This window comes from Salvelinus fontinalis, chromosome 35 (genome assembly GCF_029448725.1).
Source record: "Salvelinus fontinalis isolate EN_2023a chromosome 35, ASM2944872v1, whole genome shotgun sequence".
Taxonomy (NCBI): Eukaryota; Metazoa; Chordata; class Actinopteri; order Salmoniformes; family Salmonidae; genus Salvelinus; species Salvelinus fontinalis.
The window spans coordinates 32,248,921-32,268,779 of NC_074699.1; the positions used below are offsets into that span (position 1 = coordinate 32,248,921).

At 41.3% G+C, this 19,859-nt stretch overlaps 1 protein-coding gene across 4 annotated transcripts; it reads right to left on the reverse strand.

Moving 5' to 3' along the window:
• Nucleotides 1-85: 85 nt before the first annotated feature.
• LOC129834737 (differentially expressed in FDCP 8 homolog) lies at nucleotides 86-18,763 on the reverse strand. Of its 4 annotated transcripts, none has more exons than XM_055899981.1 (12): nucleotides 18,542-18,763; nucleotides 15,001-15,129; nucleotides 12,909-13,003; nucleotides 12,532-12,681; nucleotides 10,388-10,529; nucleotides 9,882-10,046; nucleotides 9,239-9,366; nucleotides 7,009-7,122; nucleotides 6,449-6,529; nucleotides 2,074-2,214; nucleotides 1,823-1,932; nucleotides 86-1,529 (listed from the first exon to the last, which is right to left on the reverse strand). In XM_055899981.1, exons 2-12 carry the CDS (start codon nucleotides 15,113-15,115, stop codon nucleotides 1,436-1,438), a joined length of 1,335 nt encoding a protein of 444 aa, XP_055755956.1. In that variant the 5' UTR covers nucleotides 15,116-15,129; nucleotides 18,542-18,763; the 3' UTR covers nucleotides 86-1,435. The 4 variants fall into 4 exon arrangements, with proteins under 4 accessions (XP_055755956.1, XP_055755957.1, XP_055755958.1 ...); XM_055899982.1 differs by lacking the exon at nucleotides 18,542-18,763 and adding an exon at nucleotides 16,703-17,272; XM_055899983.1 differs by lacking the exons at nucleotides 15,001-15,129; nucleotides 18,542-18,763 and adding an exon at nucleotides 14,239-14,353.
• Between the last annotated feature and the right edge of the window lie 1,096 nt (nucleotides 18,764-19,859).

Genomic DNA, 19,859 nt, shown 5'->3' on the forward strand with positions numbered 1-19,859 from the left:
GGTAACCCGGGCCAGATAATTTAATCTCCTCATTCACTGGTCACATTTTCCACGATGATCAGACAGAAACAATCTCTCTCAGCAGTTTAAAAAAAAATGCAGTTTACTGTTGGTACACTGTTCAAAACAGCATTTAGTATGGCCACGGTACATAGTAATATTTGCATTACCCTCTGCCACAGGCCTGGAGCTAAGGGCTACATTGGCAAAGGCTGCCACAGTGTCAGCTAAAACACTCCTCACAACAGAATTTATGAATACATTATTCATGCTTAATGTCACATGACCTTACAATTCATGTTTATATCTGGATTTTCACTAACACATGGAACATTACACTTGCATGTTATCAAGATCATTATGTAGAGAAATACATAACACAGCCAAACACACATTATTTTAAAACAAATAATTTTTTGTCAACATAAACATTTACACGCTCATGTGTACAGAAGTATCATTCGTCAGCTCAAAGAATGTGCCATACTTTGAGGCGGGCTGCAAAACACCCCACAACAATACTGTTAAATAGATGACTTGATCAATGGGTAAATGCACACAGTGTTCAATTAGAATTCCAAACATTTCAGCACACAATGTCAACTTAAGATATAGTTAATCAGCACATCATAATGAGCTCTCCTTGACTTTACCCTCTTGACATTGTTTACATGACTGCCCAATAATTCTACTGTAAAAAGGTACTGCATTAAAGTTCCCTAAGACATAACATACACACCACATGTTCTCTTAAGTGTTTCAGGCAGATCATTTTGTGGTGTTCAAACAAATAATCAAAACCAATTTTAGTGTCATTGTCCATCACGTAACACATTGTTTCACAACAGGGGGGTGAAATACCTCATGCCCTTAGGGAGGAAGTCTTGAAGAGCTATGACCTAACCTCACTAGAAATACCTGGCTCTTGTTATCAATGCCAGTTAAGGCCTGTAGGTGAATGGTAATTTTGTTAAATTGATTTGTTAAGATGAATTTGGAATTTAACACCTACTTCAGGGTAGTTAAAGATATTAGATTGTTAAGAGGTAAAGACAGTTATGTGACCCACATTGCAATTCATGCCTGCAACATGATGCCCATACAGTACTCTCACACAGTAACACACATACTGTACAACATTGGTTTAGTGCTCAGGGTGCGTTTCTGTGGGCTATACAATGCAGCCAGTCTCAGAGTATAACACTTCATTACCGGATCATATAAAACTCTAGTATCCTGCTACCATCTTCCGTAGTCCACTGAACTGGAACAAAGTAACTTAACAACATCCCCACAAAACAACAGAGAGAGAGCAAGAGGGAAAGCTAGTCATGTGTGTGTCATAAAAATGTATTGATGGTCCTCAACATAAGAAAAATCGCCATGGCCACTCCCACAGGTTGCCAGTCACAGTGACAGGGTTAGATCGACAGGGCTACGTGTCTTTCAGATACGGCGGATCATCGTGCTTGCGTTCGGTCATCCGGGCACATTTCGGGCAAGTTGTGGAATTGTCATAGAAACAGTCCCTAAAGAGAAACAGCACACAGGAAATAGCCAAGTGTCAACCAATCACTGATATTATACATGAACACTACATATGTCTTATAAATGTGTCTGCCATTGGAGGCTGGTGGGAGGCGCTATAGGAGGAATGGCTCAATGTAATGGCTGGAATGGAATAAGTGCAGAGTCGAACATGTGGTTTCCATATGTATGATGTGTTTGATACCGTTTTATTTATTCCATTCATTACAATGGGCTCGTCTTCCTATAGCTCCTCCCAACAGCCTCCTCTGGTGTCCACAGATAAGGAACTGACCTGTGGAAGACAGCAGAGCAGTCGTGGCACACTGAGGTGTGGCTGTCAAACGGAAACAGGATGTCTCCCTCCTTACACAGCTCACACACAAAGCCTTTGGCTTGGCACCGCTGGAGAGGGCAAAAGACAGGGCACAGGTCAGTATCACAGGTCTCTACAGCAAAACATCTGCCTGCTCCATTGGTTTTCTCCCCAGAATGAGTCGGGTTCTTCCTCACCTTTGTGACAGACAAGTACTGTATACAACTCACGTCACAGTCCAGTTTGATGTGCTTGGCAAAGGTAGTGTGGATCTCTGTGAGAGAGCAGCTGAGTCTGCCACTGGAGATGTCAATCAAATCCTGCAGCGAGTACATGTCATTGTTCTCCACAAAGTGCTGGCGATCGTGGAGCTAAGAGGGGAAGGGAGATTCAAATATATAGAGAGACAGAGGGAACTGAAACATTTCCATATCCATTAAATTATGTTAACTGACTAAACCAACTGAATGTTAATTAACAGAATGTAATAACTAAAAGCCTTGCCTGAAATTTGAGCCCCTTTCACTGTAAAAACAAACCCTTACTTAAGCCAATATTTTCTAAACACTTTTTTTTTTTTTTTTTTACATTTGCATATGAACTAGAATAATCCCCTCTGGTGCTGTATGTATCATATACCATAACTGCTTACAACTAAGCCTACATACGACTGTATGCATGTCAAAATGTACAGTAGCTGTGTAACGTCGAGGTCACACATTAACTCACATAACTTGCATATTGACATTTATATGTGGCCTAGCATTACCAAGACCATTACCCCAACCTAAACTCAGCAACAACAAAAAAATGTCCCTTTTTCAGGACCCTGTCTTTCAAAGGTCATTTGTAAAAATCCAAATTACTTCACAGATCTTCATTGTAAAGGGTTTAAACACCACTTCCCATTCTTGCTCAATGAACCATAAACAATTAATGAACATGCACCTGTGGAACGGTGATTAAGACACTAGCAGATTACAGACGGTAGGCAATTAAGGTCACAGTTCTGAAAACTTAGGACACTAAAGAGGCCTTTCTACTGACTCTGAAAAACACTGAAAGAAAGATGCCCAGGGTCCCTGTACATCTGCGTGAACGTGCCTTAGGCATGCTGCAAGGAGGCATGAGGACTGCAGATATGGCCAGGGCAATAAATTGCAATGTCCGTACTGTGAGACGCCTAAGACAGCACTACAGGGAGACAAGACGGACAGATGATCGTCCTCGCAGTGGCAGACCACGTGTAACAACACCTGCACAGGATCGGTACATCCGAACATCACACCTGCGGGACAGGTACAGGATAGCAACAACTGCCTGAGTTACACCAGGAACGCACAATCCCTCCATCAGTGCTCAGACTGTCCGCAATAGGCTGAGAGAGGCTGGACTGAGGGCTTGTAGGCCTGTTGTAAGGCAGGTCCTCACTAGACATCACCGGCAACTATGGGCACAAACCCACCATCACTGGAGCAGACAGGACTGGCAAAAAGTCCTCTTCACTGACGATTCACGGTTTATCTCACCAGGGGTGATGGTCGGATCCGTGTTAATCTTCGAAGAAATGAGCGTTACACCGAGGCCTATACTCTGGAGCGGGATCGATTTGGAGGTGGAGGGTCGTCACGTTCTGGGGCGGTGTGTCACAGCATCATCGGACTGAGCTTGTTGTCATTGCAGGCAATCTCAACGCTGTGCGTTACAGGGAAGACATCCTCCTCCCTTATGTGGTACTCTTCCTGCAGGCTCATCCTGACATGACCCTCCAGCATGACAATGCCACCAGCCATACTGCTCATTCTGTGCGTGATTTCCTGCAAAACAGGAATGTCAGTGTTCTGCCATGGCCAGCGAAGAGCCTGGATCTCAATACCATTGAGCACGTCTGGGACCTGTTGGATCAGAGGGTGAGGGTGAGGGCTAGGGCCTCGGCAGGGGGCCTGTCTGCCATCTACCCGGTATAGTTGAAACCGGGAATCATCTGTGAAGAGCACACTTCTCCAGCGTGCCAGTGGCTATCGAAGTCGGTTACGATGCCAAACTGCAATCAGGTCAAGACCCTGGTGAGGACGTCGATCACGCAGATGAGCTTCCCTGAGATGGTTTATGAGAGTTAGTGCAGAAATGCTCCGGTTGTGCAAACCCACAGTTTCATCAGTTGTTTGGATGGCTGGTCTCAGATGATCACGCAGGTGGAGGTCCTGGGCTGGCGTAGTTACATGTGGTTTGCAGTTGTGAGGCCAGTTGGACATATTCTCTAAAATGATGGCTTATGGTAGAGAAATTAACATTAAATTCTCTGGCAACAGCTCTGGGGTGACATTCCTGCTGTCAGCATACCAATTGTACACTCCCTCAAAACTTGAGACATTTGTGGCATTGTGTTTTGTGACAAAACTGCACATTTTAAAGTGGACTTTTATCACCTCCAGCACAAGGTGCACCTGTGTAATAATCAGCTTCTTAATAATGCCACACCGGTCAGGTGGATGGATTAACTTGGCAAAAGAGAAATACTCATTAACACATTTGTGCAAAGCATTTGAGAGAAATACACTTTTTGTGCACATGGACAATTTCTGGGATCTTTTATTTCAGCTCATGAAACATGGGACCAACACTTTTTGTTCAGTATTTATAGCCAATCTATCATTGCTCATCATGTACTTATTCCTTGTGTTAATAGTTTTTTTCTATTATTATAAACATGTACATTACCGGTCAAAAGTTTGGACACACCTACTTATTCAAGGTTTTTTAAATATTTTTTTATATTGTCTACATTGTAGAAGAATAGTGAAGACATCAAAACTATGAAATAACACATATGGAATCATGTAGTAACCAAAAAAGTGTTAAACAAATCAAAATATATTCTATATTTGAGATTCTTCAAATAGCCACCATTTGCCTTGATGACAGCTTTGCACACCCTTGGCATTCTCTAAACCAGCTTCATGAGGTAGTCACCTGGAATGCATTTCTATTAACAGGTGTGCCTTGTTAAAAGTTAATTTGTGGAATTTATTTCCTTCTTAATGCGCTTGAGCCAATCAGTTGTGTTGTGACAAGGTAGGGGGGTACACAGAAAATAGTCCATATGATGGCAAGAACAGCTCAAATAAGCAAAGAGAAATGACAGTTCATCATTACTTTAAGACATGAAGGGCAGTCAATACAGAACATTTTAAGAACTTTGAAAGTTTCTTCAAGTGCAGTCGCAAAAACCATCAAGCGCTATGATGAAACTGGCTCTCATGTGGACCGCCACAGGAATGGAAGACACTGAGGATAAGTTCATTAGAGTTACCAGCCCAAATAAATGCTTCACAGTGTTCAAGTAACGGACACACCTCAACATCAACTGTTCAGAGGAGACTGTGTGAATCAGGCCTTCATGGTCGAATTTCGACAAACAAACCACTACTAAAGGACACCAAAAAGAAGAGACTTTCTTGGGCCAAGAAACACAACCAATGGACATTAGACCGGTAAAAATGTGTCCTTTGGTCTGATGAGTCCAAATTGGAGATTATTGGTGCCAACCGCCGTGTCTTTGTGAAACGTGGTGTGGGTGAACGGATGATCTCCGCATGTGCATTTCCCACCGTAAACCATGGAGGAGGAGGAGGTGCTTTGCTGGTGACACGGTCTGTGATTTGTTTAGAATTCAAGGCACACTTAACCAGCATGGATACCACAGCATTCTGCAGCGATACACAATCCCATCTGGTTTGGGCTTAGTGAGACGATCATTTGTTTTTCAACAGGACAATGACCCTTCAGGCTGTGTAAGGACTATTTGACCAATAATTAGAGTGATGGAGTGCTGCATCAGATGACCTGGCCCCCACAATCCCCCCCGACCTCAACCAAATTGAGCTGGTTAGGGATGAGTCGGACCGCAGACTGAAGGAAAAGCAGCCAACAAATGCTCAGCATATGTGGAACTCCTTCAAGACTGTTGGATAAGCATTCCAGGTGAAGGTGGTTGAGAGAATGCCAAGAGTGTGCAAAGTTATCATCAAGGTAAAGGGTGGCTATTTGAACAATTTTATATAACACTTTGATTACTACATGATTCCATATGTACTATTTCATAGTTTTGATGTCTTCACTATTATTCTACAATGTAGAAAAAAGTAAAAATAAAGAAAAACCTTGAATGAGTAGGGGTTCTAAAATTTTTGACCGGTAGTGTGTAGATATATATATATAAATGTTTTTCTTTATTGTATTCTGCATTGCTGGGAAGGGCCCGTAAGTAAGCATTTTACTTAGTCTAGATCTGTTGTTTACGAAGCATGTGATAATTTAAACTTGATTTGATTCTTATATCAGTATGTTATTAATAAAAGGCCAGAGGGTGGCGTTGTTGCAGCACATTCTATCAGCCATGACCTCAGCAAAAATGTGTTCCTCTGGGTTGTTTAACAATACTGCTGCAAGACCCTTATGCAAGGCACTGGACGCAAATGCTATGTCCTTTATACAGAGATTGGAATGTGATATTTATGTGATATTATGGCTGTGGTGAAGATGTCGTAGGGGTGTTGGGATGATGTTGTGATGATGTGTTGATATTGCGGGGATGTTGCTGACCTGCAGTAGCAGCCGTGCCTCCATGGCCTCCTTACAGGTGATGAAGTAGGGCTTCATCCGTAGGATGTCCTGACGGAGCTTCTTCAGGGAGGAACACATTCACACACAAGACATCAGTCACACCCTGATTCCATGGGCCAATGTCAGACATGTTCTTTGGGAAATCGCTTTTGAATGTGCCCCCCACCCCATATTTCTAATTTCATGGAACAAATTTTTTATATACCATAAGCAAGTGTCTTTCCTTCTCTGGCCTGACAATCTCCCCAATGACAGAAACAGCTGTCTATCTGCCTCAGTATTCTAATCCCTCACCACAAAACACACTGGCACAAATAGAACTGCTGACTGGTGAGAATCTCCTGAAAACAAAAGCCTGGTCTACTGTGTGATAGTACAGACATGGAAGAGCTCCCAAAACAAGTTCTATAGCAAACCCAGACTTCATCCCAGTTTATGGAGTGGAAATAGAGGGCAAACCAAAAACTGTACAAAAAGACAAAAACACATTTTAATGAATTTATGGCACAAAAAGTCCCTGTTGCTGATATGTCACCTACCCTGATCTCCACTAGTTCCTCCACAAAGTTGAAGAGCAGTGGGTTGACCTCCCTCAGTTTCAATACAGGCCGAGGTAACATCAGGGCCAGGTAACGCATGGAGGAACGACATACCTGACCAGAGCGCAGGGGATACACTGTTAGAGATAGAACTACACAGAATGCAAATAGTCAAACACAGACGATAAGAAAACACAATAGTGTTTTAATGTGTTCTGTCTCCATGTGATACACTGTGATAGAGTTCTATGCTCTCAACATCATAGGATCATTATTATTCCTGGCTTCAGGCCTGGTTCTTTAGTGATTTTTATCCATTACACGGTCACTAAAGGAAACAGCGGTGCATTCTCTTACCAGCTGCTCATCATGTAATATAATGTAGAGTTTGTTGAAGTTCCTGGTTGTGTAAACATCATGTAATATAATGTAGAGTTTGTTGAAGTTCCTGGTTGTGTAAACATCATGTAATAAAAGGTAGAGTTTGTTGAAGTTCCTGGTTGTGTAAACATCATGTAATATAATGTAGAGTTTGTTGAAGTTCCTGGTTGTGTAAACATCATGTAATATAATGTAGAGTTTGTTGAAGTTCCTGGTTGTGTAAACATCATGTAATATAATATAGAGTTTGTTGAAGTTCCTGGTTGTGTAAACATCATGTAATATAAGGTAGAGTTTGTTGAAGTTCCTGGTTGTGTAAACATCATGTAATATAAGGTAGAGTTTGTTGAAGTTCCTGGTTGTGTAAACATCATGTAATAAAAGGTAGAGTTTGTTGAAGCTCCTGGTTGTGTAAACATCATGTAATATAAGGTAGAGTTTGTTGAAGTTCCTGGTTGTGTAAACATCATGTAATATAGAGTTTGTTGAAGTTCCTGGTTGTGTAAACATCATGTAATATAAGGTAGAGTTTGTTGAAGCTCCTGGTTGTGTAAACATCATGTAATATAATGTAGAGTTTGTTGAAGTTCCTGGTTGTGTAAACATCACGTAATATAATATAGAGTTTGTTGAAGTTCCTGGTTGTGTAAACATCATGTAATATAATGTAGAGTTTGTTGAAGTTCCTGGTTGTGTAAACATCATGTAATATAATGTAGAGTTTGTTGAAGTTCCTGGTTGTGTAAACATCATGTAATATAATATAGAGTTTGTTGAAGTTCCTGGTTGTGTAAACATCATGTAATATAATGTAGAGTTTGTTGAAGTTCCTGGTTGTGTAAACATCATGTAATATAATGTAGAGTTTGTTGAAGTTCCTGGTTGTGTAAACATCATGTAATATAATATAGAGTTTGTTGAAGTTCCTGGTTGTGTAAACATCATGTAATATAATATAGAGTTTGTTGAAGTTCCTGGTTGTGTAAACATCATGTAATATAATGTAGAGTTTGTTGAAGTTCCTGGTTGTGTAAACATCATGTAATATAGAGTTTGTTGAAGTTCCTGGTTGTGTAAACATCATGTAATATAGAGTTTGTTGAAGTTCCTGGTTGTGTAAACATCATGTAATATAAGGTAGAGTTTGTTGAAGCTCCTGGTTGTGTAAACATCATGTAATATAATGTAGAGTTTGTTGAAGTTCCTGGTTGTGTAAACATCACGTAATATAATATAGAGTTTGTTGAAGTTCCTGGTTGTGTAAACATCATGTAATATAATGTAGAGTTTGTTGAAGTGCCTCGCTGTGTAAACATCATGTAATATAATATAGAGTTTGTTGAAGTTCCTGGTTGTGTAAACATCAAGTAATATAATGTAGAGTTTGTTGAAGTGCCTCGCTGTGTAAACATCATGTAATATAATGTAGAGTTTGTTGAAGCTCCTGGTTGTGTAAACATCATGTAATATAATGTAGAGTTTGTTGAAGTTCCTGGTTGTGTAAACATCATGTAATATAATATAGAGTTTGTTGAAGTTCCTGGTTGTGTAAACATCATGTAATATAATATAGAGTTTGTTGAAGTTCCTGGTTGTGTAAACATCATGTAATATAATGTAGAGTTTGTTGAAGTTCCTGGTTGTGTAAACATCATGTAATATAAGGTAGAGTTTGTTGAAGTTCCTGGTTGTGTAAACATCATGTAATATAATATAGAGTTTGTTGAAGTTCCTGGTTGTGTAAACATCATGTAATATAATGTAGAGTTTGTTGAAGTGCCTCGCTGTGTAAACAAATCTTTATTGATAAGGAAAAACAGTGCGCTATTAGCATCTCTCTCTTTGGTACCTTGCGTGGCTCAAACTCCCAGTTGTGGAGGACGCGTGCAGGGATGACAGCGGTGTCATTCCAGTGGCAGGTGCTGCAGTAGTACTGGCCCGTATAGTCACACTGCCTGGCCTCGCTGGGCACGCCCCCTACAGGACAACACAGTGCAGCATGGGGCTCCGTGAGCAATTATAACACCACGCCACACAACTCTCACTGACGTAACTGTCTCAGAGACAACTCTCACAGTCACACACAACTCACTGATCAAGCATCTAACACTGTCACACAACACATTACAGAACAAATATTTTCCTAACCACAACATAATTAAATGCTTAATGAGATACTACAACTCAGCATAGCTGAGAAGTCCTAAGTGCTCTAGCTAAATCTCTTTAGATCCCCACAGAGGAACACTAACATTTATTGTGCTCCAGCTTTATCTTGTACAGTACAGTAGGTTTAGTCACATTAGTCTGTGAGAGGAGAAGAATGTCCACACAGCCCTAAAGGCCATTGACCCAGAGGTTAGGCATTGCTTTTATAACTGTGATTGTGTTATTAATACAACAAGGGTCCATAGACATCATGCCTATATATTTCAATTTGTGCTGACTGCTAATTGGCTATCAAGTCGGTCTCATAAAGGCTGAACACTCACTTAGTGACACAGGCGTGCGACACTCGGCACAGCGGTAGTCCTGCCGGTCCAGCCCGATCTCTGGGCAGATGCTGAGCTCGTACTCCGACTGGTGGCTGACCTTTGACCTCACACAGGGCTTGTTGATGAGTTTCAAGCACTTGCTATGGCATCGGTAGTAACAACCTGCGAGAGGAACAGGGAGACAGAGATTAGTCAACAGCTAACTACTGTTTTAAAATTCAATATATGACTTAAGATTTTGGAGAGAAAGTTGGCCATACAGTACACCAATTCATTAAATTTTTCTCTCCAACTCAATTAATTCATCAGGGCCAACGTCGACCAATAGAAGGCCTCAGGAGGGCAGTGTTGCCTAGCAACTGAGCACTATTCAGTTTTGGTTGCTTAGCAATGCTCTCTCTTTTATATATTTACCCAAGTTCAACCATACAGCTGTAACAGTTCAGTGTCCATGAGGTTTTACCACTGAGAACATTTTTGGCTTAGTTTTAACGCACTGTTACCTGTGCAAGTGTACCAGGTCTGGATGAGGCCCCAGATGATAGTGCTGCACTTGTCACACGTCTGTTTCACACTCTTGCTCTTCTCCTTGGAGAAACGATGCTCCAATAGCACCCTCAGGTTTGGCTCATCCTCTTCAGGGTCCTGTTGAGTGACAAGGAGCAGAGCCAATCAGAACGCAACACAGCATTGTGTCAGAGGCCTACACTACAGTCTCTGTTATTAATCAACTGGACGAGTTCACTGCAGCACTTTCAACCCACTCATTCTCAGTGTGTGAATGACACCAAAACAACCCATATTTAAAACAATTCAGGCAATCCCAGCAGAATCCAGACACTGCATGAGCTATAAGGGGTGGTTTCACATGTTCTTTTTTAAGTTAGATGTGACACAACCACAGAGAGAGTCTGACATAAAATGAGGAAACATGGACATGAAGACCAAAACAAGACTTGCAGTGCCTTCAGAAGGTATTCATATCCCTCAACTTATTCCACATTTTGTTGTTAACAGCCTGAATGAAAAACCTATAAAATGTATTTCTCCTCTCTCACCCATCTAAAGACAATACCCCATAATGACAAAGTGAAAACGTGTTTTTACAAAGTTTTGCAAATATATTGAAAACGAAATACAGAAATATCTCATTTACATAGGTATTCAGACCCCTGAGTCAATACATGTTAGAATCACCTTTTGCAGTGATTACAGCTGTGAGTCTTTTTGGGTAAGTCTAAGCACTTTGCAACCTGGATTGTACAATCTTTTTCAAATTCTTCAAGCTCTATAAAGTTGGTTGTTGATCATCTCTAGACAGCCATTTTCGAACCTTGCCATAGATTTTCAAGCTGATTTAAGTCAAAACTAACCAGGCCACTCAGGAACATTCAATGTCATCTTGGTAAGCAACTCCAGTGTATATTTAGCCTTGTGTGTTAGGTTATTATCCTGCTGAAAGGTGAATTTGTCTCCCAGAGTCTGTTGGAAAGCAGACAACCAGGTTTTCCTTTAGGATTTTGCCTGTGCTTAAGCTCTATACCGTTTCTTTTTATCCTAAATAAAACTCACTAGTCCTTGCCGATGACAAGCATACCCATAACATGATGCAGCCACCACCATGATTGAAAATATATAGAGTGGTATGCAGTGATGTGTTGTGTTTGCCCCAAACATAACACTTTGTATTCAGGACATGAAGTTAATTTCTTTGCCACATTTTTTGCAGTTTTACTTTAGTGCCTTATTGCAAACAGGATGCATGTTTTGGAATATTCTTATTCCGTACAGGCATCCTTCTTTTCACTCTGGCATTTAGGTTTGTATTGTAGAGTATCTACAATGTTGTTGATCCATCTTCAGTTTACTCCTATCACAGCCTTTAAACTCTGTAACTGTTTTAAATTCACCATTAGCCTAATGGTGAAATTGCTGAGCAGTCTCCTTTCTCTCCGGCAACAGAGATAGGAAGGGCGACTGTATCATTGTAGTGACTGAGTGTATTGATATGCCATCCAAAGTGTAATTAATAAGTTTACCATGCTCAAAGGGATATTTCAATGTCTGTTTTTTTAACATGATTATTGCACACTATTATTGAGTCCATGCAACTTATGTGACTTGTTAAGCAAATGTTTACTCCTGAACTTATTTAGGCTTGCCATAACAAAGGGGTTGAATACTTATTTACTCAAGACATTTCAGCTTTTCATTTTTAATTAATTTGTAAACATTTCTAAAAACATAATTCCACTTTGACATTATGGGTTATTGTGTGTAGGCCAATGACACAACATCTCAACTTAATACATTTAAAATTTAGGCTGTAAAACAACAAAATGTGGAAAAAGTCAAGGGGTGTGACCACTTTCTGAAGGCACTGTATGTTACACACTAATATTGTATTGACATTTCAAGAGGTAGTGAATGATTTGTGAATGGTTTTCATGCATACACAGTGCATACACAGTTCACAAGTAAGTGCTCTGAAAACATATATATATTTTTTTAAGTTGGTCGACTCTTCTACGTAGATATGACTACCTTCTTGCCATCTACCTCCCATGACTAATTTCTTACCCCCTTAACTCATGGCCTCTGGGTATTTCAATACTTCCCTCCAGCCTCCCCTCTCCTCTGGTCTTACCTTGAGCTCCTGTAGTTTGAGGCGTAGGTGGATGAGTTTGACCACAGTGTCCTTCTGTCTCTCGGAATGCTCAGGCAGCTCCAGGATTAATCTCTTACACTCCTCTATGGCCATCTTCAGCTGCTCAATGTCCAACGCTACAAACGAGCCCTGCACGGGGACATACAGTAAAAACACACAAACACACATAAGTCCATGCATGGGCAGACATGGGCACCAAATCTCACATTAACACATACTGATTGCCATTTAAACTGCACATAGACAAATGTATCCATCACAGTCGTGTTTTCACTAAGAATTACTTTTCATGCAACCACACCGACTGGTCAGTGGTTCACCAACATCCAAAATGGCCGTATAAGGATTGTCCTTACGACAGGTCGAGAGAAGTGGTCCTCTGCCAGTCCCAGGTTCATGGCTCGGTCCAAACTCTGGCTTCGGCTCTCAGAGAAGAGCTCAGGTCTCAGCTCTGAGGAAAGACAGACAAGAAGTACTTGTAAGCATTGTTCTCTCTCTCTTGCATGCACGCACACACACACAAACCTTTTACAGAACACACATTTGTCTAAAAGGAGTTTCACCCTCTGAGTGGATAAAGCAGTCACAAGATACTGTTTTTATACAAATACGTGCCCTGTTTAAAACCAGAGGGAAACAGGGAAGGACTACTGCCTTTGAAGTGCTAAAGGTCGCTAGGTAACAGACTTAAGGCTATACAGCCTCAAGATTAACAGGCAGATATGACTAACAGTCCCACTGTACGGATGTGGGTATGGATGTGGGCCAGACATCAGTTTACGCTCCAATTTCCACCTCACCTATTGGATTTAACAAAGGCTATCGTCCCTGATTTGCAATAATCTTATTCTTCTTCGTAAAATTATTTGGGATACGTTTATGCTACTTCGTTAAAGGGTTTGACAACAAAGAACTTAGAATTATAGTACAAAGGCACGTCATGCCAGATAGAAGCTTTATTCTCTGACACCAATTCAAATGTGTGTTTCTGTATTATCAGGACTAATCACACAGATCAAAGCATTCTGACAATCTGATAAAGAAAGTTCTCCTTGGTTTAGCTCGGCTCCCAACTTCAGCACCAGAGCATACACAGTTCAGCTCTTCAGTCATTAAATCAAAGGGAGTGCTGGTAGGCCTGGGGGCATGTAAACTGCTAAAATATTTAAAGCCTTAGAGGAACCAGAGAGAGGCTTTAAGCCATTTTGTGTGGTTTTGTGCCAGGGTACACAGTACCAGATATTGGCTGAGGGCTAACCTCTTTGAAGCTCTAAGCTTCTACATCACCAAAGACCACTTCCTGATAAAAATCTGCTTCCCAAAGCTTTTACTTTTTAACAGACGCCTCAACACAGTAAGAAACGTATCAATTTGGCCTAAAGATCCAGAGGGACAAGATTCCCCTCCTATCATCATCAAAAAAAATATATATATATATTATGAAAATACAGAGATGCTACATGACATTTGCAATTACATCAACAGTTAGCTTGGACCACAAACAGATGTCTACCCCCGGCAAGAAGCATTTTGGGTGTCTCACAACTGACTAGTTCATCAGATAGACCTAAAGCCAGAACATATCATTACAAATAAACAACATTCAGCAGGTAGGAGTCTCAAGTTAGCCTGTGTCAAGTAAACCCATAGCTAATCTGCCCATCTAGGCCTGCATATTGTTTGTACCTGCATACACCTCAGATGACATCATGGTGGTGAGAGACAAGATATCCTGAGTCGCTGGCTGCCAGAGAGAGCTGGAGGCAGACAGATGCAGCTGAAGCCTAGACAGTGTTCTAGTGAACTGAGCTAAGTGTAGGCATATGATTACAGGAATCGTTCTGAACCACAGTCCCACCTAATGCTCCTGTCTCAGTTCCTCTCATTACTTTTGGCCCACAACTACAGATCCAGGGTCAGTTGATGTTGTTGATGAGCTCATAATGGTTAGGACGCTGTTGCAAGAGTGGTACTAAATCAGATATTAAGCAACAGAGATGGAAAAAAACAGCAACCTTCTTCCTCTTTCAGTCTATGCTGTTGTTCAGCTGTACAGTCAGTCACATCATTTCAAAATGTATAGATTGTTCCATCTCTTGCAGACTATAGTTCTGCAGACAAAGCTTGCTCTGGTACGTACAGGTTGCAGCTCTAAACTTTCAGATGCAGACTGGCTGCATAGACAACATGAACTGACTTCCCACCAGGCTACTGCACTACTCCATCTTCAATAAGAGACTGCTGCAGTGTCATCAGGTTGTCGGCCCATCCATTCTCCAGGCCTTTGCTGAGATGAGCAAAACACACAGAATCTGCCTCTGCATTCTCTTCTCATCACATGGCAATCACATTCAGCACTGGTGTTAATTAATTTCACATTCTATTTCACATGTATACTGGGACCCATTAATGAACTAGGCTACTACCCAACGCGCCAGTCAAACTCACCATCTTGAGGGTGGGTTTTACCCCCTGGGGGGCCGCCCTCCTCCTCCTCCTCCCCTCGGTCAAAGGGGTTGAGGCGGGCTTGGCGAAAAGAAGCAGGTCTCTCATGATATTCCATCTCACCGGCAACATCTGTGGAAGACACAACACATGGGCAAACAGTCATGAACCAGAAGCAGAAGGACGAGAGACACATGGACTAGGCTACGTTCCACCAAGCCAAGCATCAAGAGAAAAGGGGGGGGTGGCTCTCACTTGACACTCCCTCAAGGACAAAGTGGTTATTTTCTATCCAGTTCTATCCAGTCCATTTATTGCTTTGGTATTTGATCATGTGAGTGTTGATCTTCCCTGTTTTATAGATGAAGGTGAGCTACCATAAGCATTTGGATATGGGTACAGAGGATTGGTACTCAGGCATTGTTGATATGCCATGTTATGATGTCTTGTAGGGATCAGATATTGACACATGTAATATGCATTATCACAGACACATAACCGTAGCACAGTCATCAGAGCTGCAGGATCAGCTCAGATGAGCGACCGCACTGTCTGAAAACAAGCAAGACTCCCATTAAAAGTTCAGGGGGTTGTCACTGTTTTTGCTTTGACTTATAGCCTAAACATGTCCTCAAATACTAGTTTATAATTTTATATGCATTTTAGAAGCAATTTTATCAGAGGTGGGACCAAGTCACTATTATTCGAGTCACAAGCAAGTGTCAAGTCACAAAATGAGCCTCAAGTCGAGTCCAAAGTATAACGGGTCAAGACTCGAGTCAAGTCCAAGTCGTGCATTCTAAGAGCAAGTCAAGTACAGTCACAAGTTTAAGTCAAGTCTCAAGTAAAAAATAAACTATACGCCTTGTTCAACTACAAATCTTTATTTATTGAGTCTACCAGACATACCTTTTGATTATTTTGTCTACAGCACATTTTGATGATGTAATTGTAAAATAGGGACCTTGCAGCAGTCGTAAGGGCGTGACATCAGCAGAAGACACTCAACATGCTCAGAGTGTAGACCTATTTACACGTCTTGGTGATCCAATGGTGAAAGCGCCATATCATACAAAATATACAAATAGATTTACCTAATATACACCAGCAATAGCCTCTGTATCAGGCTTAACCTGTCCTATCTGAACAGACACAAGTAGAGGGCAAGACTGTACAGTCTCCCCCTGGGAAAGCGAATCAAACAGGAGCTCAAACAGGAAGCCTACATTATATAAGCACTTGGCACCAAAGACCATACAATTGTCAATTACAACCAATAAACTGGTTCTAAAATGTAAAAGGAAATTTCCACATCCGTCTTAAATCAGACTTAATGATTATTCATGATATTTTAACACCATGCATTCATGGAACAATCATTTGTTCACGCACAACAAACATGACAGAGACATAGGCCACAGATACATGGAACTCCGACATAACCAGGGAATTATGAACAAAGGAAACCATACATTTAATTAAATAAACAGAACTTCTACCTCATGAGTCTTACGAACGTTCATGTGCAATATACACATCGCGCCAACTCAGAGCAGAGTAACTAATGGTTGGCTAAATTAAATGGTATCGATCGTATGTTTATCAAAGCAGAACCAGAAATGTCTACGTGTTGCAATAAACGGTATGGGGATAGAATTATGAAACTTTCGCAATCATTTTACTATTCGATGGAATATAGATTTACCTCATAGAGCCTATGCATTTCAACGTGTGAAAGCAACAGCAAACGTTTCAACAACAGGAAAACGGGGTGGGTATAATTTGTGAGAACGTTCCAACAGGAATCTGTAACAAAAACTTCGTAAAGTACAAGGTTGCCAACAAACGCATACAAAGTAGCATGATCAATTCACCTAGCTAACTAGCTTCCGAATAGGCATCAACTCACCACGTAACTTATTCTTAATGTTTGTCCATAGGCTACCAGAGTGAGGACATACATTTTTCGGAATAAAACGCAGTGCGTGAAAAACTTAATGAAATAGCCCACTCCCTACCCGGTATCTTATTCTGCCGCAATACAACTTTGTACGCGTTGTTTGTTGGCAACCTTGTTATTTACGAAGTTGTTGGAACATATTCCTGTTGGAACGTTCCACAAAATTATACCCACCCGGAAAAAAAGCGTTCTTCACTGACAGAAGTTTGGAGAGCGCAAGTGAAAATCCGCGTAGGAAGCTATGGTGCGTCTTCGCCACAGTAATAATACATTTTAACAACAAATTCCAAATGCCAGTGTAACGGATGTGAAATGGCTAGCTAGTTAGCGGGTACGCGGGTAGCGTTTCAATCAGTTACGTCACTTGCTCTGAAACCTAGAAGTAGTGTTGCCCCTTGCTCTGCAAGGGCCGCGGCTTTTACGGAGCGATGGGTAACGACGCTTCGTGGGTGACTGTTGTTGATGTGTGCAGAGGGTCCCTGGTTCGCGGTGGAGGTCGGGGCGAGGGGACGTACTAAAGTTATACTGTTACACCAGCTTCATAAGTAAATTACCAAGTTCAAGCAATTGTTACATACCAAAACACCAGTAGGCCTATGATAATAAGTGTTGCCCCATTGCTGGTAAGTTTACAACGTAAACCGTTAATATTCTTGATCACCACATTTTTTTGGAGCTGCATATTTATTTATTATGGCAATCGTCTCTTCCTACAATTAGACGTTTGCGCTGCACTCGATCGTAGAGTTGCACAGCAAATCATCAATCGCTTCGCTAGCTCACCCGACCTGTGATGATTGACAGTTTGCTAGTCCAATCAGAGTGCCGCGTGTGCGTTTCACTAGCCAATCTGTTGCAGTTTTTTTGCAAGGGCGATGCTGCGGCTACTGTCTCTGGCTGCTTGTGGAAGTCAATCCACGTATACTCTGTGCCACAAAATGAGTGACAAAACCTGGCCAGATCATTTTAATTCATGAATCTCAGGTCAAAGTCGAGTCATTTTCTTTTCTATCAAGTCATCAAATTTGTTACTTGAGTCAGACTCGAGTCGAAGTCATGTGACTGAGTCGACGACTTTGTTTTATACAAAAAAATTGGTATACAACCCGTATAATTCTATGACAATAATTCTATTAAACAATTTTTGATATCACATGCCTTACTTTTATTTTTCTGCATAACTAAAATCAGGAGTATGCCTCAACTGTCGTTTATTCAATTTAGACTGTTTTGGATATCTCCCTGACCAATATGGCTGCCATATCACTCCATTCTGGAACTTCAAGGGTTTATGACATTAGCCCTCTATCTAGTAATTTAATAGAATCTCAATTAGCTAGTTAGCTAACGTTACCTACAAAACGAAAGGGTAGCACGTAAAAAGGTTCCGAGTTTTAAAACATTGGAAGACTTGCATTAGCCAGGCAGCCAGCAACTTTAAACGGCAATGTTATCAACAATGTTAGCTATGAAAACTAAAGTCACTGTAAATATGAATAGCTAGCTAACTAGCTAGCAAAACTGTCGTTAGCTTAGCTAGCTAGACTACTTTCTAGCTAACATTCCCTAGACAGGTTTACTTACTCCATTGTCGACCTCCAAACAACAAGATGTCATCCGTATATGATTGATGTTGGACACTTTAAAGGCTGTGCATTCAGTTTTATTCGCAAATATATCCTGTATCCTTCTTGGGTTCTCTGTCATCAGCATCACACAGAATGATTCCAACGTTTTCTCTGGATGTGTCAGCGCAGGAGTACTGCTCTGCAGCGATACCTCGCGGAACACCATGACTCGTGTTTTGCAGGCATTATTGGTATGCACTTGATGCATACGTGCATGATACAACATTCATAAATCAACCTGTATAACGTTACATTTTGTTTCTTGTATCACTAGCTGTAGCTTAAAAAAAAAAATCGCCTCAAAAAAAAATTGCTACACAAATCTGAGTAGCATTTGGTGAAGATTGCTTTGGGACATTGCTTTTTCGGTCATTATCTGCTTGTTTTAAACCAACAGGGCATCGTCAGCTCATGAATACCAGAGCAAGAAAGGAAAAGATACATCTTGCTTTTGTGTTGGGGATCATTATAGAGCCACCTCTCAAGTAGCTCTTCTCATCTCTCCTCTATAATGTGTTAACAGAACTAGATATGGCCTTTACTTTGCTAACAGTGTCAAATACTTTTCCTCTACCATTTATGGCAGTGTTATCTAGCTAAAGCTTCCTTCCTGTGCCCCTCTATTATCATCCTTCCTCCTTGTTTCCTTTGGCAGGAGAGAACAAATAGTACCATCAAGGAAGATCTATCTAATCATTTCAACTGTTGTACTGAACTCTCCCAATTTCTGCTGGATCTTGCTGCTGGATTATCTAAAGCAGGAAGCGCCATTCACTCGGTCAATAAAGAAGTGGTCAGATGACGCAGATGCTAAACTACAGGACTGTTTTGTTAGCACAGACTGGAATATGTTCCGGGATTCCTCCGGTGGCATTGAGGAGTGCACCACATCAGTCACTGGCTTCATCAATAAGTGCATGAATGACGTCGTCCCCACAGTGACTGTACGTACATACCCCAACCAGAAACCATGGATTACAGGCAACATTCGCACTGAGCTAAAGGGTAGAGCTGCCGCCTTCAAGGAGGGGTACTCTAACACTTATAAGAAATCCCGCTACGCCCTCAGACGAACCATCAAACAGGCAAAGCGCCAATACAGGACTAAGGTTGAATCATACTATACCGGCTCTGACGCTCGTTGGATGTGGGGCTGGGCCTGCAAACATGTTTCAAGCAGACCACCATAGTCCCTGTGACCAAGAACACTTAGGTAACCTGCCTAAATGACTACAGACCCATAGCACTCACGTCCGTAGCCATAAAGTGCTTTG